Source organism: Sinocyclocheilus grahami, unplaced genomic scaffold (genome assembly GCF_001515645.1).
Source record: "Sinocyclocheilus grahami isolate Dianchi unplaced genomic scaffold, SAMN03320097.WGS_v1.1 scaffold264.1, whole genome shotgun sequence".
In the NCBI taxonomy this organism is placed as follows: Eukaryota; Metazoa; Chordata; class Actinopteri; order Cypriniformes; family Cyprinidae; genus Sinocyclocheilus; species Sinocyclocheilus grahami.
The window spans coordinates 493,256-520,701 of NW_015505443.1; the positions used below are offsets into that span (position 1 = coordinate 493,256).

Genomic DNA, 27,446 nt, shown 5'->3' on the forward strand with positions numbered 1-27,446 from the left:
ACAATCTCAAAGTAGTGTTTTTTTTAAATCGGTGTTTAATTAGCATCAGTGTCACGTTGTGGGTTTTGCTTCTCTTTATGTTATTGCACGGCATTATTAATGCATTTGCGGTTGCTATGCACAGTAAATCATGCAACCTGCTCACGTGCATCACGAAACCGCGTTGGCTGGTACTTGGGACTCGTTTTCCGTTTCCTGCACGATCCTAGCGCGCGCATTCGTTGCCGAAATGCAATGCATTTACCTGCGCATATGACCTCGGCGTGCTTGTTTTGCACAAGACAGACCCCGTTTTAATATTCCATAGACGTAAGGTGTTCGCGTTTTCAAATTCTGACCAACTTTCTAAAAATAGACCGCCTTGACGTCATGCAGCCCATCACGGATTAGTCTCGCGGGAGGGGCTTGCGCGGCCATTTCGCTAACAAACACACCGCAGAGGATCACCAAAGGATTGTGAATGAAACCGATTCTGGATTGAGAAGGCAAAAGACCGCGCCCGTTTACAAAGACGGAAAGCGGACAGAGAAACCCGTGTTAATGAAATGAAAATAGATTACGTTATTTGTCAATTTGCGGGGGTGGGATAAAATCCTACAGACAGATATCAGTTGGCCAATCATCGCTCACCCTGCATTGGATTGCTGAGCTCTTATCCAATCAGCGGCGCACTGCGCTAGCGCGTCACAAGCATAACGGCCAATGGGCATCGCGTAGGTCTCGCTGAAGCAGGAGTTCCCTGTAGCTGTGGATAGGGGATTAATGGAAGGGGTCTGACTGTCGAATTATGCGAACTACATAGTGCACACGACCGAATTGCTTTATCAACATAAACGAGCAAACGACCAGGCTACCGAAAAGGTACGGCCAAGTCGGCGTGCAGCGACAGGAATCGCGCACGGAGGCTGAAAACAAGGGCTTGTGGCGCTCGAGAGGAAAGTCGAGGGCCTCGCTGAGGGTTAGCAGAGCGAGGAAGAGGAACGAGAGAAGAAGACGGGCTCTTAGTGCTATTTCAACGGACCCGAGCCGACCCAGGAGAGCCGAGAGACATTACCGAACCCGAAGCACTGCAACCAGACAGCTACTGTTAGCTAGCTAGCGCTCGCTCGCTAGCTAGCTAACCAACTAACCAGCTACGATCAACCTCCAGACTGTATGTTATCTGACAGCATACTGTGATCCATCGAGTTATGACCAGACATAGCTAGTGCAACGGACGCAGAAATCGTATGAGCAGAAAAGGGGACGGAGTCTGAAGACAGTTGGCGTAAAGAAAAAGTCGATTTCGATCTGTTATACCTGGCCTGCAATCATGGGCAACGCGCCCACCGCCAAGAACAAGGGCAATGAGATGGAGAGCGGTAAGTGTTTGTGTGTTTACTTGAATTAGTCTCACTCAGGCTGGGTTTCAAAGCATAGTGAACCGCCTGCCTGAACTGATCTTGGCCATTCGTTTCCATTGAATGAATGACTAACATGATCTGACATCATAGTTAAAGGTATAGTTCACCCCAAAATGACGAATCTAGTATTTACTCACAATCATGTCCTTCTAAGCCTGTAACTTTCTTCTGTGGAGCTCAGAGGAAGACAATGGCGCATTAACTTTCAAAGTATGTACAAATATAGTGAGGAAGGCTGTCAGTGCATAATATCTCTTTTGTGTGCCTCACGGTAGAAAACTCATATGGGGTTGATAGCAATATGATGGTTTCTAAATTACCCCTCCCTTAAGTATCCCAGGATCCTATATGATCTTCAAATAAAGGCCCAGTGCTCTTAAATCACTTTAATTGACTGCTATGAGATGTTAGAGTTGAATGTGATTGTCAAAAGCAGGGTGTCCTTGATTATGACACTGAGAGTGAGTCTGGAAATCAAACCAGTCGCAAAGCAATATCTATTTTTTAGACATTCAGATTATACACTTCCTCTGCAACTAGTCATAGCCGTTTAATGATCTCTTGACAAACATCACTACTTTCTAGATTTAGCGGGTATTATAGCTGCTTTAAAACGTTAAGCATAAGTTAAGCATGCTTGATACAACAGAGCAAAAATATGCATGCATGAGACATGGCTTACGAGTGAATCCAAGGAAGAGTTTTCAAGGATTCTTTTGTGTAAACACTTGAGGTTGTCAGGAAGTTTTGGTGAATCTCTTCAGCCTCTTGCAATAATGTTGCACAAGCCATGAGCCTTTTAGAACACATTTGTTGGTTGTGATAATTGCCAAATGTGTTTATTCTATGTCTATATTACAACAAATGAAGGTGTATTACTTTTTTACAAGAAATGTTTTACCCAAAGATACAGTTTTGTTATCATTTACTCACCCTCATGTCATTCAGGCGGATGTCCTGACATTTTCCTTCAGAATTTGCTGGTATAATTCAGAATTCATTGTTCCATCAATGATGGCAAGCCATCCTGGACCAGATGTAGCAAAACAGGCCCAAACCATGATACTACCACCAACACCACCATGTTTCACAGATGGGATAAGGATCTTATGCTGGAATGCAGTGTTTTCTTTCTCCAAACATAACGCTGCTCATTTAAACCAAAATGTTCTATTTTGGTCTCATCCATCCACAAAACATTTCTCCAGTATTCCTTTGACTTGTCCATGATCTTTAGCAAACTGCAGATGAGCAGCAATTGCAACTCTGACATGCACACCATGGTTGTTCAGCGTTCTCCTGATGATGGGCTCATAAACATTAACATTAGCCAATGTGAGAAAGGCCTTTAGTTGCTTAGAAGTTTGCCTGCAGTCCTTTGAAACCTAGTGGACTTTTACATGTCTTTCTTTTAGAGTGTTCTTTGTTGGTGGACCACTCCTGGGGAGGGTAACAGTGGAACCTCTGAACAGATGGATTCTAATTTCACCTTCAAATTAACAGCTAATCCTAGAGATTCACATACTTTTGCTGCTCACAGATATGTAATATTGGATCATTTTCCTGAATAAATAAATGACAAGAGTATATATTTTCATCTCATTTGTTTGATTGGGTTCTCTTTGTTAACTTTCAGGACTTGCATGAAAATCTGATGATTTTTAAACACGCAAGGGAAAAACTTTTCTGTTTTTGACTACACCGTTGTCGTGTAAACGTAGCCTTAGTTTTTGCAAGAAGTCCATGTGTTCTTCTTTGGAAGAGTATCATGAATGCAAAGCTTTTGCAAGGAAGAGATGCAAGAATAATGTCCTCTAAAGATTTTGCTTGTTGTTTACCTGTGAATTGCATGCTTGCCATGTCCTACTACTATTATTATTATTATTATTATTAGAGAGCAATAGCTGTAAGAGTTAGAACTATAGCTCTTGAAACTTGGTGCTTGTTTATTTGGCAGCTGAAACAATTTTTCAACCTTTATAATAAAGTCACAGGCAGTCTTCATAGGTGCAGTTCTCTTCTTGGACATCAGTTGAATCCATCCCTCAATAAATTGAGTTTATCTCTAAGTTGAATAGCCTGGTGTCCTCTCCCATTTGAACTTCATAGCGTGGCAATGATTACATATCATCATAAATGGAAACATGCTCCAGGAACAGCTGAGAAAAGGAACCCTAATTCAACAGCTGCAGTGGGTTTCATGAGAAAAAAAATCTCTGACCCCGAAGGTCAAACCAGCAATAATTGTATTTATGAGGAGGATGTGAGTGAAGAGGACCCGAAACATAAACACAGGCCTGCCATGAGTCTTCAGAGAGCACTTGGGAACCGATGCGAAGAGGAGGAGGAGGTCCGGACTGTAAAGTCATGGAGGCGGGGTCATATGATGCAGCCTGTGTGATCCAGCCGGCCTGGAGTGTTGACGCTGAACAGTCTCTTGAACCTCATGTGATGAACACTGTTATGAACAAGACCACTTTGTGTGTGGCCTTCTGTCTGCATCTTCAGGCGATTTAATTTCTTTGCTTTCTCTCTTTTCCTGTCGCAAAAGTTTGCTTTGCTTCTGCTTTCTTGTGTGAGTTTTTAATAGCAGCATCAGATGTCTCCAAGATATTCCTTCATTTTATAAGCGCTTTTTGCCTGCTGGGGATGGGTGGTATGGTTTTTTTATTTGTTTATTTATTTTTTATATATACAAAGTGCGACAGCAAAACAGTTTTACCTAGGGATGCATCGATCCGATACTCAGTATCGGTATCGGCTCTGATACTGCCATTTTCTGCCGGATCGGGTATCGGTCAGATTAGACCGATCCAAATCCGATATTGTGCGTATACTATGCGGTGTTATTGTTAAGCCCCACGAAAGGCACAAAAACATTATAAAGCACCATAAAGTTTTTGTGCACTATATATTAAGTGTTCCTAAGCTGTTCCATAGTTTAATGTGAAGTATAGATGAATATTTAAGTCAAGTTCACGTAAACTCTTCTCCCCGCTGTGTCTGTCTGTCATCCTCAATTTAGCATTCAAACTGCTTGTTGCGTTCGGTTACTACAGTCAAAACGAAGAAACTCTTCAAGAGCACACAATAACTGAGATGTAAAACTGTTAAAAGAAAATGCTCAATAAAATATCGCACAGATATAGTACACTACGCAGCAATATCTCTTCACTTTTCTATGCGGAGCGCTGTGACTCCGTGTTGCTTCAAGCGCATCATTCTGCGCATGGAATGCACATTTAAGCGCTTTGTGCCACTCTGTATTGGAGCCATACGCTTTCGTATTAGAATTTTGCGCAATGAAAGATTAAGTATTTTGTTCTGTTCTATCTATCATATGTTGCGTGTGTGTACAGTGGTGTGAAAAAGGTTTTGGCCCCTTCCTGTTTTTTTAATTGTTTGCATATGTCACACTTAAAAGATTCAGATCATCAAACTAATTTTAATATTACACAAAGATAACCTGAGTAAATACAAACTGCAGTTTTGAAATTATGATATCATTTATTAAGGGAAAAAAGCTGTCCAAACCAGCCTGGCACTACGTGAAAAAGTAATTGCCCCCTAAATCTAATAACTGGTTGTTTACGTGTGACAAATATGCAAAAAATAAACAAAACAGGTAGGGGGCAAAAACCTTTTTACGGCACTGTGTATGTATGTTTGTGTAAAAAAAAAATATATATATATATTATACATACTTGTTTTTCATGAATGTATTTTACAACAATACAAAGAGCAATGTGTAGCATTTTACCAGATTTAACCCTACACTTAACTTTTATTTGTTCCCCTTCCCCACTAAATGTTGTTTCACTAAATGTTCAGTTTAATGTTTTTATAAAATTGTGCACCCATGATTTTTCTAGAATAACTTTTGCTGCTGAATTATCCACTAACCTAGTTTATAATAGTATATTTTTTGTCATAGATTATGATTATGTATTTCTTTCATTTATTTTTCATTAAAGGTGACATATCATGAAAATCTGACTTTTACAGGTTTTAAGTGCTATAATCAGCCCCCGGTGCATCTACCAACCAAGGAAACGTGAAAAAGATTAACCCAGTAACTTTGTTTTGTTAAGCCTTTTTCTTCAAGCTTCTGAAAAAACGAGCGCATCTGATTTCGCTCCCTTGGTGACGTGGCAAAGGGATCTCATTGTAATATTACCACCCCATAATCTGTACGTTTACACCCAAGGCGCCGTCATTTTGATTTCGCAAGCGACAATGGTGTAATGCCATGGTGAAAGTTTGAGCAAAACATGCTAACTGTTTTGTCTTTGGCTGCACAGACAAGCACCGAACACTATTTAGAGTCCCAGTCTCAGAGCAGACAAGAGAGCAGTGGATTTATTGATTTATTTAATGTATATTGCTGCTGCCACACAGATCTAAAATAAACATGTGATTTTATTTCCCAGCTGTTTACCTTCACAGACATAACCGACTGTTTTTGTAACTTGTGTGTTTTTAATGTAAACTTGTGTGTGAATGAGAACTTAGTTTAGTAGTCACATGCTGTGACAGCCGCTTTCTGTCCGTGTGCTTCGGATGTGTGCTCTCAGAAAACCGTATATCAGAAGTTTAAACTCATATGGTTTAAAACACAAGATTTCAGCATGATAAACATGATGATAAGAACCAAAACAGATGTTTTTAGCAGGTACGAGCTGTAATGACTTTATCCAAATTATCACGTGGCTATTTATTATATAAAGTCCCCCCCCCCTCATTAAATGAAAATCTTGATAAAAGTATCTCTTAGGAATCACCCACCCAAATCAACTTGAAGTATTAGAAAGTGTTAGTGCATAGAAAAATGTGAAGCACTCAGAAGAAGAATCTTATTAAAGGAGCGTAATTGGGTCGTCGAGTGTCATTTAGCGGGATATTGTATAGGGCTTACTTCATCGAAAACTTTAAAACTACTGTTTATCTTCATGAAATAGACTAATATTAATTGAGTGACTACGTTTAACGTTAAATTTGTCATGCATATTTTACTGACTGCAAAAAAGCGAAAAGTTCATTCAAAATGGTGAAAAACCACGATGGGGAAAAAAAGCAAACTGGTTTGAAATTACATGAAGCTAAGTGAATGATTTTCTCATATATATATATATATATATATATATATATATAGATATATATATATAATATATATATATATATATGTATATATATATATATATATAAATCAGAAATGAACTCATTTCCACAGGGGCATTTATTTTAGGTGAACAATGATGATATTGGAAAAAAGTTCAAATACATGTTTTTTGTCAACTACCCATGTATACAAGTCCTCTGCCATATATTTGATGCAGTTTCATCCAAAGTCAAAAACCTTTCAAGGCGCCTTTTAAGCCTAGCCTGCATAAGGCGTAGTTGGTGGTGGTGAAACAGATATGTGTGAAATGGATCTCAGTGGCATGCTGCTGCTAGAATCCATGTGTGAAGAGTGGATTTCTATTTGCATGTGACTGCATGTCATTTGAATATGCTTGTTACATTCAGTTGCAAAAATTGAGTGCTTTTTTTTTTTCCCCACGGTGGGCTTTAGCTCTCTCTCCCCTGGTCGGAATGGGGGACTTTATTCATGCCATGCTTCACATCCATATCTGCTCCATCGGCAGTAGACCGCCCTGATCCCTAGAGACAGGTGCTGACTACCATCCGGGGCCACAGGCCGGGGAGGGCCATATTTTACTGTGTGCACGGACAAGAGAGGACAACATGGCAGACAATGCTGTGGATCAGATCAAGGTACGACAGTAAGGGTTAATGCATAGGTGGGCTGTGGTGGAAACACAAGTCCCTGACTGTTCAAGGAACCCCACAGGAGGAAACAGGGTGTGTAAGCCCAGCACAGGAAGGCAAGGAAACGCCGAAGGTTCAGCCCTGCCTACCCTGAGTCCCAAATCATCAGAGAGGTCAAAATAGAAGAGTCTCGGACAAGAAGTGATCCTTACTTCTCTTTTGTAAAAAGAGTTTGGAAACACAGCCGTACAAAGTCGGATGCCTCTACGCCACGCTTACTTTCACGGCTGTTTACCATGTCAGTGCTGCAGAGGTTGGCAGAGAGGCTGTTCCAGCGGGCATCCCCACGGTGGGCTTTAGCTCTCTCTCCCCTGGTCGGAATGGGGGACTTTATTCATGCCATGCTTCACATCCATATCTGCTCCATCGGCAGTAGACCGCCCTGATCCCTAGAGACAGGTGCTGACTACCATCCGGGGCCACAGGCCGGGGAGGGCCATATTTTACTGTGTGCACGGACAAGAGAGGACAACATGGCAGACAATGCTGTGGATCAGATCAAGGTACGACAGTAAGGGTTAATGCATAGGTGGGCTGTGGTGGAAACACAAGTCCCTGACTGTTCAAGGAACCCCACAGGAGGAAACAGGGTGTGTAAGCCCAGCACAGGAAGGCAAGGAAACGCCGAAGGTTCAGCCCTGCCTACCCTGAGTCCCAAATCATCAGAGAGGTCAAAATAGAAGAGTCTCGGACAAGAAGTGATCCTTACTTCTCTTTTGTAAAAAGAGTTTGGAAACACAGCCGTACAAAGTCGGATGCCTCTACGCCACGCTTACTTTCACGGCTGTTTACCATGTCAGTGCTGCAGAGGTTGGCAGAGAGGCTGTTCCAGCGGGCAGGTCCCTGTCTCGGTGAACCTAGCGGTGGGGAGGGCGGCTACTACCAGTCCCAGGATGAGTCGGAGGCCTCTTGCTGGAGTGAGTGACTGACCTGAGACATTATGTGGGTTAAGGCTGCTGGCACAGTGAGTGTTTGGACATAAGTGTGGAAGGCGGGGCTTGGCAAAGGGGGAGGAGAAACCTGCATGTCTAAAGGGCTTACCTCCCCGTCTGATCTATAGGGAAGTGCTGGCCTGACTCCAAAATTAGTGTGTGAGATCAACCGATTATCATCTTGAATACTTCACCTTTGATTATGGATGATGATATATCAACCAGGCTTATATTTGACCATTTAAGGTTTAGCCAATGGAGGATAAACGGTTCATTTTTACAATTTAAGTAAATGTTGTTTATTTTAGAAATTTGCTTTCATTTTCATTAAATGCCATTGTTTTGATTATCCTGCTCTATAGATGTTATATTTCCCTTTGAAAACCCATATTGGCTGACCATGAATTATAGATGTTTTTCATAATGGGATCAAAAAGAGATTTGGGTTTAACAGAAAGTATGTTGTAAATTTAAGTCATGTGTGATATGGAGATCATGTTTAGATTAGCACCTCTCGCTGTGCTTTGTGGATTGATGTGGGACTGCCGACACGCACATCCTGGGTACAAAGCCCTTTTTATTCATCTTCTAATGTTTGTGCTGTTGCCTGGCATTGGCTGCGTCATACAGGAGTTCCAGGGAAGCTGGCTCTCTGTCTCCTGGGAAACCTGTCAGTGTGTCCCGCTTTGTTGGGGTCCCAGTGTTCTGCTGTTCCTGCCAGTCTGAATTATGAACTAAGGCTAACGGCATCACCCGTTCATGTGGCGCTTATCCACTCTCAGATGACTGTAGGGTCAGACGCCAGACTCTTTGATAGTTTGCGATTGGCCTAGACGCATTTGATTTGCAATTTGATGGGTTTTTTTTACAGGCGGTGTCTTCATAGCATCTGTTAAATCAGTCCTTTTTTTACCAACTCTTCCGCATTGTCTTTGGTCGACTGTTGTGTGATTTTTAAAAGTCTCCTCTCAAATTCCCACCAGGGCACATGGACATTTGCTTAAAATACCCCACGTTTACCAACTCTGTATCCACAAAGTTAGTCCGTGGAAGCGTGTCAAGTATCTGAGAGCCGAAAAGAGATTATACCTGGACTAGAGCAGCACCTATAGTCTTGAGAAATGAGGTCATGGAGGAGGGAGAGACTTACCAAAGGTGTCACTGTCCCTTGAGTCTCCACCTGGCCAGGGTGGCTGGATCTGCCTCAGTCTTTAAATCCATCTGTCCCTGATTCTTCCGGTGTCTCTGCCTTACTCTTGCTGTACCACTGCATTTATTCCCTGAAAGTGGCTGAAATGCCAGGCCTGAGGCTGCACTGTCTGCAAATGGGTGCTGCTCTCAGATATGTGTGTGTGTGTGTGTGTTTTTGTAGAACAGCGGGGCGCTTGCTGTCAATGCACTACTAGCCGACCCCCTTTGGTGTGCGTCAGAGCGAGCAACAGCAGCTGAGGGGCCACCCTGATTGATTTGACTAATCAATTGTGGACTCTGTCCACTAGAGGACATTGCCAGGGTTTGAGGGACCAATGGGACGCATTTAATGCAGTACCCTTTATGCCCACTTAATTTTTCCAGGCACTGGAGTCTTTTTGACCCTAATTTCTCCACTTTTAATAAGTTACCATTTCTTTGCTTTGTTTAGGTTTGTAGGAACTGCCACGCAATCTATTTATTGTCCATGTTTTTCATTAGATGAGACACTGCTGTTATAGGTTTATCCCTCCCCTAAGCGACCAGGTCCCTATTTGGATCAATCTAGTGCGTGTGTTTGTGTATGTGCTTGTGTTTTAGGTGTGTGTGTTCCACTTGAGGGTGAGTGGAATGGCACTGTGTACAGAATAAATATTGATACAAACGGAGCATGAGGGGGGATTGATTTACCAGGGTGATGTCCGCACAGTGGAGCTGCAGAAAGCGAGGGCTTTAGTTCAACATTCGGCACTAGAGGAAGAGCAGGATCAGCACACTGAATCATTGGCCACACTTGGAGACAAAAGCAGTGTTGAAAGCACACCTGTAGCTCTTAGCTGAAGTGGATGCGAGGGTCAAGTGTGCGAGGACCTCTTAGGAAGATGCCTAGGGCTATGAGCCTGATGCTGTGAGTAAGAGGAGAAAGGAGGAACCATCTCGGCAGGGCCCATGTGTGACCGAAAAAGCTCCAGGAGGCATGGTGGGAAGCGGGAATCTCGTTCTTCAGGAGGATCAGTGGAGGGAGGAGGGGGATTTGAACCTCATATGGGTTTGGAAGGCTGAGTAATTGATGACAGAATTTACATTTTTGGGTGAACCTTCCCTTTAAATTACCTGTATTATATGGCTGCAGAATTCCACCAATTAATACTTTTTTTTTTTTAATCAACATAAAAAAATATGAAAAGCATGCGGTAATGCCTATTTTTGAAATTGTAAAAAATGTAAACAGTGGTAATATTTTGCAAACTGCTTATGTATTTTTAAAGTAATACAATGTAATTAAGATCACAATTAAGAATAATGAGGATACATTTATTTAAGGGTGAAATGTTTTCATGAGATTCACTTTGTGTACATGCAGTGTGACGTGTAGAAAAGGTAGTAGTTCTCAGCAGTCTTCCCAGGCATTTCAGCAGCTCATACGCAGCACAGCTGACGAAATGACGTAAATTGCTGTCATAAATAAGGGTAGACCAGCAACTATGGACTTTAATGTGTTGTAGGGGCTGTAAAAGGTTGATGTTGACTGTCATACAGCATGCCTGTTTTTACATATCCTACTTGTTGACATTTTAACAGATTCCAATGGCAATATCTCATCAGATTTTTTTTCTTTTCGTTTTTAGCATATTAGCATGTCTCTAAGTGCAATGTTGTTCTGTTGTGCACATAAATAATAACACGCACATTATATCTGCCTTTTTCATTTTCAGTTAAGGAGTTTCTTGCTAAAGCCAAAGAAGATTTCCTAAAGAAATGGGAGAACCCAGCACAGGTCAGTTAATCCCATTTTCTGCACTGCACACAATCACTTTGTCAGCCTATGAGTTCATGCGTGTTGCATAGCGCCCCCTTCTGTACACAAGGTGAACTGACCTGCTGTTTGTTTTTCTTAATAACAATGGAGTCTCTGTGATTTTTCAGTACACAGCTTTTGTACTACATACCCTGAGGAAATAATAGAAGTAAAATTTGACGTATAGTGAATGATTTATTTACTGTATTTCACATTTCTGAAAATCATACTTTAAACTGTAGATAATCTTGTTAGTGAACATTCAGATAATAAGTATGGCTTTTTTTTCTTTCGGGTTGTGTGCACGGCGAAGCGGCTGAGGCCTTACCTATGTTTTGAATCTGCTTCGAGCACCTTTTGTTGCACGGTTTTATGGAGCATTGGATCAGCATCCATTTTAGGTGAACTTTGGACACTGTCCTCTCCGCTGCCTCTATCTTCTACTGTAGTTCCTCTACATATTATCTAAATGAAGTACAAATATGCCCCTGGAGTGTGTGCAGTCCCATCAACCACTGCGTTTGTGAGAGAGACACTCCTGAATCTCTCTCAGAGATAATAAGGCAGGGGAATTGACGGGAAGTTGTGGGGTGAGGCTTTTTCTCTCTCTCTCAGGCTTTGCCTGGAGCCTGTGGACTGGAGATAATGGCAGTAGATTCGAGTGTGACTAACCTTGCTCTACGCCTTTTTCACCACAGAGAGAGATTGTTTAATGCCCCTACTTCGGATTTAAAAGCATTGCACTTTGAGAATGCTTCACGTGGGTGTGTCCCGCGGTAGAGTCCTCAATGGCAGCAATCACACTGCGTTTCTTTGGATTTCTCCTCTGGGCGCAGCAGTTGCAACAGTTGGATCTCCTCAGTGGCTGCGACAGCTCACATTTCCCCAGAGTGAGCGCTGGTAGTGTGGAATGAGGAAGAGCCTGTAGTCTGAACGTTCCCACACAGTCCTATAAAGAGTAGAGGGAGCAATACTCAAGTAGTACTTCATTGGTGTGCTCACCTGATTGCTGATTCTTTCTCAGTTTCTGAAGCAGAAATTATGATGCTGTGACTTTTCTCACATGTACACACACACACACAGAGTGAGAGAAATATGAAGTGTGAGAGAGTCAGTAGATATTGATTTGGGTCTGAGCTCTTGTTCTGTCATGGTGGGCTCAGGAAGTATTAGATAACATGAGCTCAGTCGATGTGGTTTTAACAACAGTGGAAATTAGAACAGGCCTTTACCACGAACAGCCAATGAGAGTGATTGCCACAGGCTCTGAACACACAAAAAACATGATGAAAAACGGAAGTGGTCAATACTGTGACGGCCACAGTTTTGAGTTTGTTTGGGTGTTTTTGTGGTAGGGAACTTAAATTGATATATAATGGAGATGCTAGTTTAACTTTACAACATCAGTAACCTGATGAACCACTGTTAGCAGTAGTGATATTTCTGCATTGCAAATAATTTACTTATGGATGTAGTAGTGTAATAGAAAAACAACAGACCCAACTGGCATGACATGCATGCTGCTTGTTCTGAGTAACTGACTGATGCATTAAAAGAGGTGTGTTCAAAATAATAGCAGTGTGGAGTTTAATTAGAGAATTCATTCATTCTGAGAAATAAACAGGTCATTAATTGTCCTTTATTAAGGAGGAACGGAAGCAATGTTCCACACATTGATATAAAATATATTTCCTTCTGAAGTAAAATGGGCCATTCCATACATTGTTCAGAGGAACAACTTAATTTGATTAAAAAGTTGATTGGAGAAGGGGAAATGTAAGTGCAGCAAATTATAGGATGCTCAGCTAAAATAGTCTCAAATGTGAATGTAAGATGTAAATACATAGGAAGTTAAAGGGATAGTTCACCCAAAAATTCTCATAATTTACTCAATTTTAACTTGTTCCAAACCTTTATGAATTTTTTTCTCTCTGTTGAACACAAAATAAGATATTTTGAAGAATGTTGGAAACCAAACAATTGACGGTAGCCATCGACTTCCATAGTATGGTAAAAAAAAATATATACTGTGGAAGTCAATGACTACCATCAACTGTTTGATTACTGATATTCTTCATAATATCTTCTTTTGAACCTCATATGGGTTTGGAAGGCTGAGTAATTGATGACAGAATTTACATTTTTGGGTGAACCTTCCCTTTAAATTACCTGTATTATATGGCTGCAGAATTCCACCAATTAATACTTTTTTTTTTTTAATCAACATAAAAAAATATGAAAAGCATGCGGTAATGCCTATTTTTGAAATTGTAAAAAATGTAAACAGTGGTAATATTTTGCAAACTGCTTATGTATTTTTAAAGTAATACAATGTAATTAAGATCACAATTAAGAATAATGAGGATACATTTATTTAAGGGTGAAATGTTTTCATGAGATTCACTTTGTGTACATGCAGTGTGACGTGTAGAAAAGGTAGTAGTTCTCAGCAGTCTTCCCAGGCATTTCAGCAGCTCATACGCAGCACAGCTGACGAAATGACGTAAATTGCTGTCATAAATAAGGGTAGACCAGCAACTATGGACTTTAATGTGTTGTAGGGGCTGTAAAAGGTTGATGTTGACTGTCATACAGCATGCCTGTTTTTACATATCCTACTTGTTGACATTTTAACAGATTCCAATGGCAATATCTCATCAGATTTTTTTTCTTTTCGTTTTTAGCATATTAGCATGTCTCTAAGTGCAATGTTGTTCTGTTGTGCACATAAATAATAACACGCACATTATATCTGCCTTTTTCATTTTCAGTTAAGGAGTTTCTTGCTAAAGCCAAAGAAGATTTCCTAAAGAAATGGGAGAACCCAGCACAGGTCAGTTAATCCCATTTTCTGCACTGCACACAATCACTTTGTCAGCCTATGAGTTCATGCGTGTTGCATAGCGCCCCCTTCTGTACACAAGGTGAACTGACCTGCTGTTTGTTTTTCTTAATAACAATGGAGTCTCTGTGATTTTTCAGTACACAGCTTTTGTACTACATACCCTGAGGAAATAATAGAAGTAAAATTTGACGTATAGTGAATGATTTATTTACTGTATTTCACATTTCTGAAAATCATACTTTAAACTGTAGATAATCTTGTTAGTGAACATTCAGATAATAAGTGAAATAATCATTGCCAAGAAAGTTTGACTGCTCTAGAGAAACCATATAGATATAGGGACATTCAAATTTGTCTTTGGAAAAAAAAAAAAATGTATTGAACAACAATTTCCATCTTCTCTTCCTCTTTATTTCTCTGGTTGTACAGAACACTGCATCTCTGGACCATTTTGAGAGGTTGAAGACTCTAGGCACTGGCTCATTTGGACGAGTCATGCTAGTCAAGCACAAAGAATCAGGCCAGCATTTTGCCATGAAGATCCTCGATAAACAGAAGGTAAGCCACTCTGAGGAATCACCGCTGAACGGTGTGTGTGTGTGTCTATGTTAGCGCTCATCTTCTCGTGTTTTTCAGGTGGTGAAACTGAAACAGATCGAACACACGCTGAATGAGAAACGCATCCTGCAGGCTGTCAGTTTCCCGTTCCTTGTGCGATTGGAGCACTCGTTCAAGGTACCAGCTGTGTGTGTGTGTATATGTGTACTTTAGAGGTGCTCCGATTGATCGGCCGATAATCATGTTGGGATGATTGATCGGCGGTCTCTAAAAAGGCCGATCTCAAAAAAACGATCTCAAGCTGATGACACTGCCGTGAGAGATTTGGCATGACATGCAGCGGCACCGTCTCAGTCTCTGTCAGGCGTGGGTGAAATCATTATAATGCTGAAGGTGAGGTACTCGCCTTCATATTTCTTCATTGGATAACTTATAAAGTAATTTTAAAACCTTGTGTGAGATGTAATTTCACAAACAGCGAGAGTGAATCACCGTTTGCTCTCAAAATACGCAAATGGCTTCAAATCACCACACATCGCGTCTGTCTATAAGCAAGCTGCACGCTGCACAGTTGACACAGGAATTGTCACTTGCACAAACGAGGCAGTGTCACATCATCACTAAAGTTTATAAATTGCATTATCTTTAAATTCTTGCCAGTGTTTAACCATTCAGCGCTCGCGCGCTCTCCTGGACACCATACGCTCATGCACACTCGCAGCGCACACACATAATTCCAGGTTCACATTACTCCGTTTGCAGTGTATGTGGTGCGTATTTTTTCTGCGCTCATGTTAACGGATTAATAAAGCGTGCACACTGCACACGGTTGCTGTCCGGCAGTGCGTTCCAGGTGCGGTGCGTCTGCAGTTGTGCAGAAATCGTTTCCGCACCCAGTCTATTTTTGCTGCGCTGCAAGCGCTGAATTAAAGTAACAGCGCATTTTTTTGCAGTAAATATGAACATGGATTGACACGAAAATGTAGTAATTACACCATAAATGCATATTATTAAAGTCTGTGTTTCACGGTCAACACGTATGGCTTTTTGGCTAGGTTTAAAGGGAAAGAGCACGTTTAGATAAACAAGGCAATAATAGATGGCACTCGTGGAGGTAGGAAAACAAAGTTCTTCATGAACCACAGGATTGCAATTAACAAACATTTCAATGCAAAAGGAAAAGGCAGTAGAGCTGACTATTTCTGTCAATGGTAAGTTTGTGTGAACTTAAGAACGTAAGAAAAGTAGTTTAAATGTTTTGCCACTTGCTTGAGCAACTTAATATATAAATCTAAAGTAAATGTAAAAGTAAAAAGCATTGAATAATGTGTTGCTTATATTTATTGTTTAAACATGTCTTTGAAAGATTGTATTACTGTACTGAAAAAAGAATTGCAATGCTGAAAAGTCAGCTCTACTGCCTTTTCCTTTTGCATTGAAATGTTTGTTAATTGCAATCCTGTGGTTCATGAAGAACTTTGTTTTCCTCCATGAGTGCCATCTATTATTGCCTTGTTTATCTAAACGTGCTCTTTCCCTTTAAACCTAGCCAAAAAGCCATACGTGTTGACCGTGAAACACAGACTTTAATAATATGCATTTATGGTGTAATTACTACATTTTCGTGTCAATCCATGTTCATATTTACTGCAAAAAAATGCGCTGTTACTTTAATTCAGCGCTTGCAGCACAGCAAAAATAGACTGGGTGCGGAAACGATTTCTGCACAACTGCAGACGCACCGCACCTGGAACGCACTGCCGGACAGCAACCGTGTGCAGTGTGCACGCTTTATTAATCCGTTAACATGAGCGCAGAAAAAATACGCACCACATACACTGCAAACGGAGTAATGTGAACCTGGAATTATGTGTGTGCGCTGCGAGTGTGCATGAGCGTATGGTGTCCAGGAGAGCGCGCGAGCGCTGAATGGTTAAACACTGGCAAGAATTTAAAGATAATGCAATTTATAAACTTTAGTGATGATGTGACACTGCCTCGTTTGTGCAAGTGACAATTCCTGTGTCAACTGTGCAGCGTGCAGCTTGCTTATAGACAGACGCGATGTGTGGTGATTTGAAGCCATTTGCGTAATAATGGATAAATGTTGTGTTTGTGGTAAACAGCCAAGGATCAGTAGTGGACTGCTGTGTGAAAGCAGTCAGTGCTGCTTCCCCTCTCACAAGAGTCACTTAAGAGGGGAATCCCCCCTCCATTTTCAAAAATGAAATTCAGGCCCTGAATAAATGTCTAAAAATCAGTATCACTATAAATAGTTATAAATGATTAAAAAAAAAGAAGGCTTTAAAAAGATCGGTATCGGCAGATACTGCTTTCTGTGGTCTGCCTCAAAAATCCTGATTGGAGCACCCCTACTATACTTGCATATTTGGAGAAGGATGATATAGCAAAAATATCTATCTCAGTCTTTCAGCCTTTAGATGAGTTTTGAGTAGGGATGTACCGATACTGGTATCGTTATCGGGCCCGATACTGCGCTCCTGTACTCGTACTCGTAAAAATGCCCCAATACCAAACAGCATGTGAATAGAGCTGTGTCCAGAAAAAGAAACACTGAAAACCAAACAACAGGGAGTAGAATGGCGTTATTAGAGATTAAGGATGTCTATGAAGTACATGTAAGTAATTAATATAATGTTAAACATTCAATATTCACGCCTGTATAGCGGATGTGCCCAAGCTGATAAGCAGAGCGCGCTGAGTGGATTGAGTGCACTGCTGCACAGATGCACGAGCTTGTCGCGTGAATATCTCACAGACATCACTGGAAAGTTTGTAGTTCGGTCGGATATGTTAAAAGCAAGTGACTAAAACAATGCACAATTTACTAAAGTTATTTGATGGTAAGGAGAGCGAGAGAGAGAGACAGAGTCCGAGAGTGTGCACTTCTGTTGCATGATCTTGATTGCTGTTCGCTCCATGAGTGCATGCATTTGGATTAAAACTAAATCGTAAATATAAAACAAACAAAAATTATAGGGGCATTCACTATAAACAGCATTTATTTTAAACGTCAAGCATACACAACTTTATTTAAAGCAGAAGTGAAACTAGAAGACTGGGTGAAATGCGCTGGGCTGTAAGTGTCTCTCATTTTGCACCAATACAAACGCATGCGTATGTTTAGCAAATTACATCACCAAAATAGTACGCGTGCACTCATATAATGTATAACGAGTGGTTCCCTGCATTATTTTAGGAAAACGTTTTGTGATTACAGTATTGAGCTGCTGATATGGAGCAGCTCTAATGCACCATTAAAATGAACAGTGTAAGTAACAAAACCTTATACAATACATTTTAACAGGTATAATTAAGTGTGGAAATAACTGAAGGTAATATCTGTTTGCTAAATGAAGCCAACTAACATGATTCATATTATTATTATTATTACTATTATTTTGTTTCTGTACCCAAAATTTAAAAAAGAAAAAAATTCCTGTGAAAATACAGGTATCGGTATCGGCGAGTACCAAAAATTAAAGTATCGGACTCGTTCTGAAAAAAGTGGTATCGGTGCATCCCTAGGTTTGAGTCACACATTAAATTGATCAAAAACGACAGTAAAGACATACTGCTATTCGGCTGAACTTTCCATTCATTAGAGAATCCTGAAAAAATGTATCAGGTTTCCACACAAAAATTAAGCAGCACAACTGTTTTCAGCATTGATGATGATGATAATCATAAATGTTTCTTGAGCAGCAAATCAGCATATTAGAATTATTTCTGAAGGATCATGTGACACTGAAGACTGAAGTAATGATGCTGAAAATTCAGCTTTGATCACAGGAATAAATTACATTTGAAAATATATTAAAATGGAAGACAGTTTAATTGTAATAATATTTTGCAATATGTATTTTTGATCAGATAAATGCAGCTTTGGTGCGTAGAAGAGACTTCTTTCAAATCGATTCAAATCTGACTGAGTCCAAACTTTTGAATGGCAGTGTGTGGTTATATCTCAATGCTTTTGTGCTCTTTCTCTTGTGTGTCCTGTACTTAGGATAATACTAACCTGTATATGGTAATGGAGTATGTTCCTGGAGGAGAGATGTTCTCTCACTTACGTAGAATCGGCCGGTTCAGGTGAGTAATCACCCAACGCATTGCATAACAGTCATTGACTGCAATACGCGACTGGGTTCTTTTGCATATTGCCAAATATGTATTATTTCTTTTATTATCATCACACATCCACTGATGAAAGGAGTACATGTAAAAGATCAATTCTGTCTAAGTGCATGGTTCTTGACCAGAAAACGCAAATAGTTAAAAGACTTGATTGCCAGAATTTTTTCAGAATGGGAAAAAAAAATGCAGATTCACATTGTTTAGGTTGTTTATTTTCAGTTCAGTTAATGATGATATTTTAGGGTAGTTGACATGACGTGTCAAACAGTGGCAGCAGTGTCCTGATACGTGACAGGCTTCATCTAAAACTATTTAATCATCTCATTCTTGTATAATGAGCGTGCGTGCAGGTCCGATGACCTCTGTACATTTACGTTGTGTCTGTCTGTCTGTCTCTGTCTGGTGCAGTGAGCCTCATGCCCGATTCTACGCCGCCCAGATAGTTCTGACCTTTGAATACCTTCACTCACTTGATCTTATCTACCGAGATCTGAAGCCTGAAAACCTGCTCATAGACCAGCAGGGCTACATACAGGTAAACACGCAGGGTTTAAGATCAGATGACTTAATGTAATGTAATGGTAGCAGCTCCAAGAATGTCACATGACTGCAAAGAATATACCTGCCTTGTGTTTGAGTCACTGTTTAAGGCCATACAGGCTCACTCACATGCTTTTCACAGATGTATACATGCAATATTTATCCTCATTCTTGCTGTTTTCTCAGGTAACAGATTTTGGATTTGCTAAACGTGTAAAGGGCAGGACCTGGACACTGTGTGGCACACCTGAGTACCTGGCGCCAGAAATCATCCTCAGTAAAGTGAGTACCAAAGCTGCTTTTCTTGTTTTAACTGCAGTTTAAGCCATTTCAGCATAACTCCAGCTCTCTGTGTCTCTCAGGGTTATAATAAAGCAGTGGACTGGTGGGCTCTGGGTGTGCTGATCTATGAAATGGCTGCCGGTTACCCTCCGTTTTTTGCCGACCAGCCCATCCAGATCTACGAGAAGATTGTTTCTGGGAAGGTGAGTGCTGCGACAGAATATCACTGCAGTGGATTGATTTGGCGCTGGATGTCATATAGTTCAGTGGCCACTCTTCACCACACACGTGTGTCAGTGGTGCTGTTATTTATCTAAACTGGTGTTCTTTCGTTACTTGAAATAAAGCTGAAATAAAGCTAAAATAGAAATATTAGATGAAACACTTGCTTAGGCAACTGTCTAAAATAAGTTTACTAAAACTGAAATAAAAATAAAGCTAAATAAAAATGAAATAACTAATTTATTAAACGTGACCCTGGAGCACAAAACCAGTCTTAAGTCGCTGGGGTATATTTGTAGCAATAGCCAAAAATACATTGTATGGGTTAAAATTATAGATTTTTCTTTTATGCCAAAAATCGTTAGGATTTAAGTAAAGATCATGTTCCATGAAGATATTTTGTAAATTTCTTACCTTACATATATCAAAACGTAAATTTTGATTAGTAATATGCATTGCTAAGAACTTCATTTGGACAACTTTAAAGGCGATTTTCTCAATATTTAGATTTTTTTGCACCCTCAGATTCCAGATTTTCAAATAGTTGTATCTCGGTCAAATATTGTCCTATCCTAACAAAGCTTATTTATTCAGCTTTCAGATGATGTATAAATTTCAATTTCAAAAAAATTGACCCTTATGACTGGTTTTGTGCTCCAGGGTCACAAATAACTATTTAAAGCTGCAGTCCATAAGTTTGACCTCTTTGTCGCCGTCTCTGTTTGAAAACCTGCAATTGATGCTATTTGCGGAATTATCTTCCTTGCGTGGGTTGTGCACCGGCACGGCTCCAGCGCGGATGAATCTAATGTGTGGCTGTCAGTCAACACCAGTGTGGAGACTGCACTTTGTATAATTTCGTGAAGTTACGGATAGGGATGGGTATCGTTAAAGTTTTAACGGTATTACAACGCTTATCGATACTGCTTATCAATTCGGAACTTTAACGGTATTCTTATTGGTACTTTTTGTTTTTTATATATATATATATATATATATATATATGACAAATTAAGAGATGAATTAACATTGTTTTATATTCTACACTGCATAGTTTTCAGTGTATGTATTGATAGATTAATGCTTATTAAAGCTATAACGTTATTAAGATTAAGAGCAGATTTGCATTTTGATGGCCCAAGCGGCAGTCTGTCACTTTAAGACAATATATTGACACACATCGGATTTTCTCCCAACTGTTCTCCTCCACTTAATTAAGACATAAAATGTGTTTAAGTAAATACTCTCCAAGCCGGCCATTTGGACATATTTTGTGTGTATTTGATCGTTTGGACATGCGCCCGAAGCTCAAAGTGTAATTTGTTTGTCCGTTTTGGAGCACTGCACACATTTCAGCCTGAGGAATAGCGTCTCTTGTGCGGATTGTGCTTTCAGCATTTTATTATCAAACATGTCCCGCAATTTAGCAACAGTAAAGACGGCATCTTACAACAATCACCGATTGAGCTGATTCTGACGTTAAGTTTGGGTTTTAGGGAGGAACGAATGCGCACCGCTGTGAAGGGAAAGAAGTTGCGCGATACGAAACGCAGCTAGTTTTTAATAGCTTTACCTCATCTTCTTTTGTATAATCCTTAGAAGCCAAAATCGAAATAAAAAAATGAAATTAGCTTAATAAAACGGCCACAAGCATAAAGTGTAAGCAGATGTTTGAATGTTTAGTTCTCTCTTCTATCATAATTAAATGGGGCTTTCATGCTGCGCGTGCTGAAGCTCCTCCGCGTGGGCGAGGAGAAAAACAGCTGGCGACTCTGGTGAGATAAAATTTGCAAGATAATGTATATATAGCAATAATAAATGTATGTGTGTTTTATTAATTTCTCCAGTACCGATAGCAGAACCGTTGAGGGATGTCGTCGTCCAGCTCCGTTCAGTTCTCTTCCAATAGTGTCTGTGCAGTCAAGTCGACAATGTTGCCAGAAATTGTGTAACTGGAAAATTTACTAACTAAAAAATTAAAATTACTAACTGGAAATAAATAAAAACAAAAACAAATGGAAACAAAAAAATAAACCTACAAAGAGAGGCTTTTTTTTGTCAAAAAGAACAAAACCAAATATTAATTAGTAAAAATTGAAATGAGCAAAAATGACTAAAAATTCAACTGAAAATATAAAAAATGTTAATTCTAAATTTTTTATAAAAACTATGAGTATATAAATAATACTAAAAAATGCTGATCTGGAGTCAGACATATGGGCTTTTTATGTTTTCTTTTTGTGTGCGTGTTAGATAACCAAGCATATTTTACATTTACATTTATTCATTTAGCAGACACTTTTTATTTTTATTTTATTGATTTTATTTTATTTGACTGTTTTGCTTTACTAGGCAATATTTTAACTCATATTTTTGAAAAGGTTTTACCAGGGGACAAATTCACAATTTTCGTCCAGCATTAAACTGAAAAAATGTATGTAGTTGTTATTGTGATGTTTTAAGACATCTAATTGCATATTTAAATTGGTTTTGTTTTGTTTTTGCCATGAATGTATCCTTTGCCGAAATGAATTTTAAAAATGAAAGTTTAAGTTTAAATTTGAACTGTGAGTCATCTAAAGGTTTTAGTTGCTGTCTTCTGCTGCTGCTGCTCTCATTGGTTTTTGTGGTTTGGGTGCAACATGCTGTCTTTTGCATGGTTTATATTTAAGTATTCAGTCACAGCATTGTGTCAGTTAGGACAAGACTTTCTGGTGTATTGGAAGTCACGTCTGTTTGTAAAGGTGCTTGTGAATTTCAAACACTGACCGTGTGTCTTAATCTTTCTCTAGGTTCGCTTCCCCTCACACTTTAGCTCTGACCTGAAGGACCTGCTGAGAAACCTGCTGCAGGTAGATCTGACGAAGCGCTTCGGTAACCTCAAGAACGGCGTCAACGACATCAAAGGCCACAAATGGTTTGCAACCACCGACTGGATCGCAATCTACCAGAAGAAGGTAATCTCACCTCAACCACACTGGGTTCTTATAATGTTCTCGCCATTTCCTCAAGCTTCATGTAGGGCTGGGCGATATAGCAAAAAAAATGTATCAACGATATAATGTTTCATATAATTCGGTATCGATCATTATTGGCATTATTTATAACCTTTTTTTAAAACACAAAGCAATAGAATTTTTTTTTTTTTTATTTAACCACTGTAATTATAATTAACACAATTTGAGACAAACAAATATTTTTTGTTTTAAGAATCAAACACAATAAAAATTAAACGTATCTAATTTCTAATGTTTTATATGCAGATTAAATAGGTCTTTATTGTATAGGTCTAATTGTCTCCCAAGGCCACAGGAGGGCGCAATGAGCAAAATAATGCAGCGCATTTAAATTGTCAACGCAAGGACGTAACTCTATAGAAACGTGCATTGTCTAAATTAACTCCTAAAAATCAAATATAATTTTGTAAATTGCATAAACACTTATGAACAAAACAGCATAATGTATTTATGCATTGCTTAATCCAAAGAGTTGAAACGCCCATCATGCAGATTGCATTTAAAAACGTATGAGATGCAGTGAAAAGGAATAAACCTCCACAAATTCGTGACGTGTTTTCTAAAAGTTTAAACTATTTTAACTTTGCATGGCTTTCTATACATCTCTTCTGTGAGACGCGAGTGCAGCAGTCATATTTGTCCGTCTAAAAAATGCACTGAATATGCGTTCTGTGTGAATGGCTTGGTTTCGGTTTTAACCCATTCAAGATCTTCTCCGCATTGAGCTTCTATATTTCTCTAATATTTTGAATGAATAACGCGTCTCGTGGGCTAGACTAACAAAATATTAAAATGCAACAACGTCACTTACAACATTATCACCGCATCTCGGGCGCCACTGATGACGCTCCCTGATGCACACCTAACATTTAAATGCAAATGTTTATTTTAAATTCGACTAATATACATTTTTTTTATTCACAATCTCCTCATCACAGGCAGGCGCAGCACTCATTTCAGCATGTGTTGGTGTTTGTGCGTGCTGTCTGCGTCACTCATAGTACGTGCTTATATCGTGTGCTATATCGAAAAACATTTATATCGTTATCGAATAAGGTGTACCGTCAATAAATATCGATACCGTTTTATCGCCCAGGCCTAGCTTCAAGTCACTTCTATTAGTAAAGTCACCATCAGTACATGTTATGGTCTTCATAATATTTCATTCAATGCAATAACCTGACCATTTTGTCTGTGTTTTCAGGTGGAAGCCCCCTTCATACCTAAGTGCAAAGGCCCCGGGGACACCAGCAACTTTGACGACTACGAGGAAGAAGAAATCCGGGTCTCTTTCACAGAGAAATGTGGAAAGGAGTTTGCTGAATTCTAGAAGCAGCAGCGGAGGAGAGGGATGGAGAGAAATTAGATGTGGGGCAACACAGAGAAGAATCGTTTTCCAGGGTGGTGGTGATGATGGACTGGACTGAGCCTTATCCGGTAACAACAACGTAGAGCCCTCACACGGATGGAGGGAGAAGAACGAAGTCCTGAGAGAGACGCCAGCAGTGTTGCCTTTTCAGATCCTTCGTCACTTGTTACTTGTCCATTTTCATGTTTTCCCTCTTGTTTGGTAGCCAGGGTCCATTGGGCAGAGATTCGGTCACTTCTCTGTGGCTGGCTGGTATGCGGATATTTGTGACTACTTCTTTTGCTTTTCCAGAGATATAGAGGTTACTTTCTGGTACTGAATTTTGGCTTCTCCAGAGAAAATTATCCCCAACCCATTTTTTTGGTGTCCTTGCTCTGTAGTACTCCACCCTGTCACATCATGTTTACTTCCTGTGCACCTATTGGCACCCAATACCAAATCAATCCAACTTACACCGTTCAAGAGATCTGGCTTTTTGTTTGACACGTCACCCATTTCTCATTTGGATTTCAAGCATCACACAACCGTCCTTCAAATTTGTCATTGCATATTAATTTCCTACAGTGCTCTAGGATCAGGCAGAATCAGCCGCTTGGTATAAATATTGTTGATTTGGATCATCATTCGTCATTCTCTAGATTATTTAGAGTATTTTAAGCCAGTGTTGAAAGTGGCCACTGATAAGACCGTAAAACTTCTTAATATTTCAGATCTGTAGCATGTAAGCATACTTGAAGCTCCGAATCCATTATTTTACAGGTTTTCTCAGATGGCTTTGATTCCAAGATAAATGTCCAGAGATAAACCAACACAAAACATAAAAGTGAAGGAATACAGTGAATAGAAAGTGAGCATAAAGGCTTGAAATGCAGCTGGTTGTTTTTAAAAAAAGATGCTTTTAAAGGAAAACGTTAAAGGAGAGCACTGTTTCTGTGGTTACACTGGGTTCCTGGTGGATGATGTTGTTGGGTATTTTTTATTATTCTTTTCTACCGTGTCTCCTGCTAGTGATGGTTTAACTCTCTTAGGCTTCACTAATCGATCTCCATTTCTGCTTTTAAATAAGCTTGTTGTTCATGTAGACTTTATTGTGTGTTGTTAAGATATTGACCAGTTAGTGAAGCTCGGCCTGTTGAAATATCGTCCAGTGAACTGATCAAAATTTGTTCGCTTATCTTGCTCTATAACTTTGTAGGATGCAAGACAATCTAAAAGCAAACGTCCCCATGTTTTTTGTTGTTGTTGTTTTTTAGTTTCCAGAAGTGTGCAGTAATGCGTAGTGTGTTGCAAAGATTTTATTTTGTTATACTTCTAAAGTTGCACATTTGGTGAATGTTTTATTCGATTTTAAAGGTCAAGTGTAACTTCTGTGCAAATAGTGGCACCAAATTGAACCGCAGTCTGTTTGAGTAACAGAAAGGACATAATATATTAGAATTGATAAAAGTCATTATTTTGGGGATTTTGCTGCTGTTAGTGGCACAGAATTGACACGGTTCTCCTTTAAAACTGAGATGCACACCATCGCTTAAAGCTCAGTCCTTCAGCTGTTCGTTAGGTGCCGATTTCAAAATCATGCAAAATCGATTTATGGTTTGTTTGTTTTGGTTTGTTATTTCCGCTTGTTATGATGAGTAATGTAACTTAATTTTGCAAACTACAGATTGGTGCCAGGATAAAATTGGTATTTCAAGCAACTCTTTTAATATCGGAAGTATCTATTGGACACTGAAGGGCTGTGATGCCATTTAAATTGCAGTATGAGATCAAATTACTGTTCATTTTCCTCTCAGGAAATGTTATGTCACTGTAGCCTGCCAGATTCACAGCCAAAACAGACCAAATTGGGTCCGTTTTTGATCATTGGGGTGCTGATGTAGCTTTAGAAACATAAACGAGCAAAGGGCAGGAGTTTATATTTCACAAAACATGGTAGGTTTAGATTTTCTCTCCCTCACACTTCTTCCTGCATGCCTAGCGATTGCTGGGACATTTGCTCGCCCCATTTCTGGAGACTTTGTCATAAAATGGGTGTAAAAACAGGAGAAACGGCTCCATGGCTTGGTTTGAATAGCTGGAAAACAAAACAATCAGTGTTTAAAGAATGCGTCTGTACGTTTTGATTACTGCGCTGGTCTTGTGACGCTAGAAGCAACGGAAGACTATCCTCAACTGGTGCACTGAGTTATAATGTACAGGTTGGCTTTCGCATGAGTTTTTTTCCCCCTCATCTTTGAGCTTGAACGTGGAAGGGACTATGGAAGGGTTCTGTTAAAAGCAACAGTGACTTTTGGGAAATTATGGCTCAAATGCATCTTTCATTACACCTTTTTTTTTTTTGTCAGAGCATGGAAATATGTGACATTTTTGGCGGTATTCATATGTCGTCCCTCTATCTCTGGGTCCCGTCCCTTCCTTTCAAATACATGGGTGTCACACATCCTTCAGTCTCCCACTCATCTGTTCATTCACATTGTCCGTCATCTTTTTTTTTGTGCGCGCGTGCATCAGTCCATGATACAGTTTGCCTTTGAACACATCCAGTTTCCGACACTCTTGTATTTGCTTTTTAAAAAAAAAAATCATGAAGAAAACATTTGATTTACTTTTGCATATTTTCTAAGTGTATTTTCAATAACAGGAGTCTCTTTCCTCCCGACATGGGTATGGTGATGGTGTAGTCTATTGTACCTTCTCGGGAAACAATACTGTATATTCTCTGCCTTTAACAGTCTTAATTATTTTACCTTCTGGAGAAGTTGACGGATACCCGTAGGACGCATCGAGTATGTTAAAAAAAAATAAATACACAGAATAATATTTTGCAACATGTATCATTCCAATAAAGTTTTAAATGTTAAAATGACAAGAATGTGGTGCCGTCTTAAATGTTATTGTTCCGAATTTTTATTTATTTTATATCTGTCACAGGACATGATATATATATATACTTTTTAACCAATGCCTGATTTGTATTTGAAGGTTTCTGTGTTGCCATGACATAATTTTCCTGTGAGTCTAGTCATTAGTCACATGACGTTTTATCTAAAAAATAAAAAGTTTGTCGGAGCATCCACGAGCAATGATGACGGATCACTTATCATGAATTTCGGGTTGGACCTGCACAAGCTGGACAAGTTCTTTTGGAGATGCATGAAATTTATTCTAAATCTCCTTGAGATGACGTACTACATTTAATAAAATGTGAAGCACATTGCACAATACTGTATCCCACAATTTAAAGCGCTCGATAAACTAGAAGTACTTTAAGCCACAAATTGTTTTTTTTCTTCACTAATTTG

General features: G+C 39.6%; 1 protein-coding gene across 1 annotated transcript; it reads left to right on the plus strand.

Moving 5' to 3' along the window:
- Nucleotides 1-153: 153 nt before the first annotated feature.
- LOC107599301 (cAMP-dependent protein kinase catalytic subunit alpha-like) lies at nt 154-26,937 on the plus strand. The gene is made up of 10 exons (XM_016290849.1): nt 154-1,361; nt 11,071-11,132; nt 14,428-14,556; nt 14,635-14,733; nt 18,587-18,669; nt 19,123-19,249; nt 19,441-19,536; nt 19,617-19,739; nt 22,551-22,715; nt 23,980-26,937. Exons 1-10 carry the CDS (start codon nt 1,313-1,315, stop codon nt 24,103-24,105), a joined length of 1,059 nt encoding a protein of 352 aa, XP_016146335.1. The 5' UTR covers nt 154-1,312; the 3' UTR covers nt 24,106-26,937.
- Nucleotides 26,938-27,446: the final 509 nt, after the last annotated feature.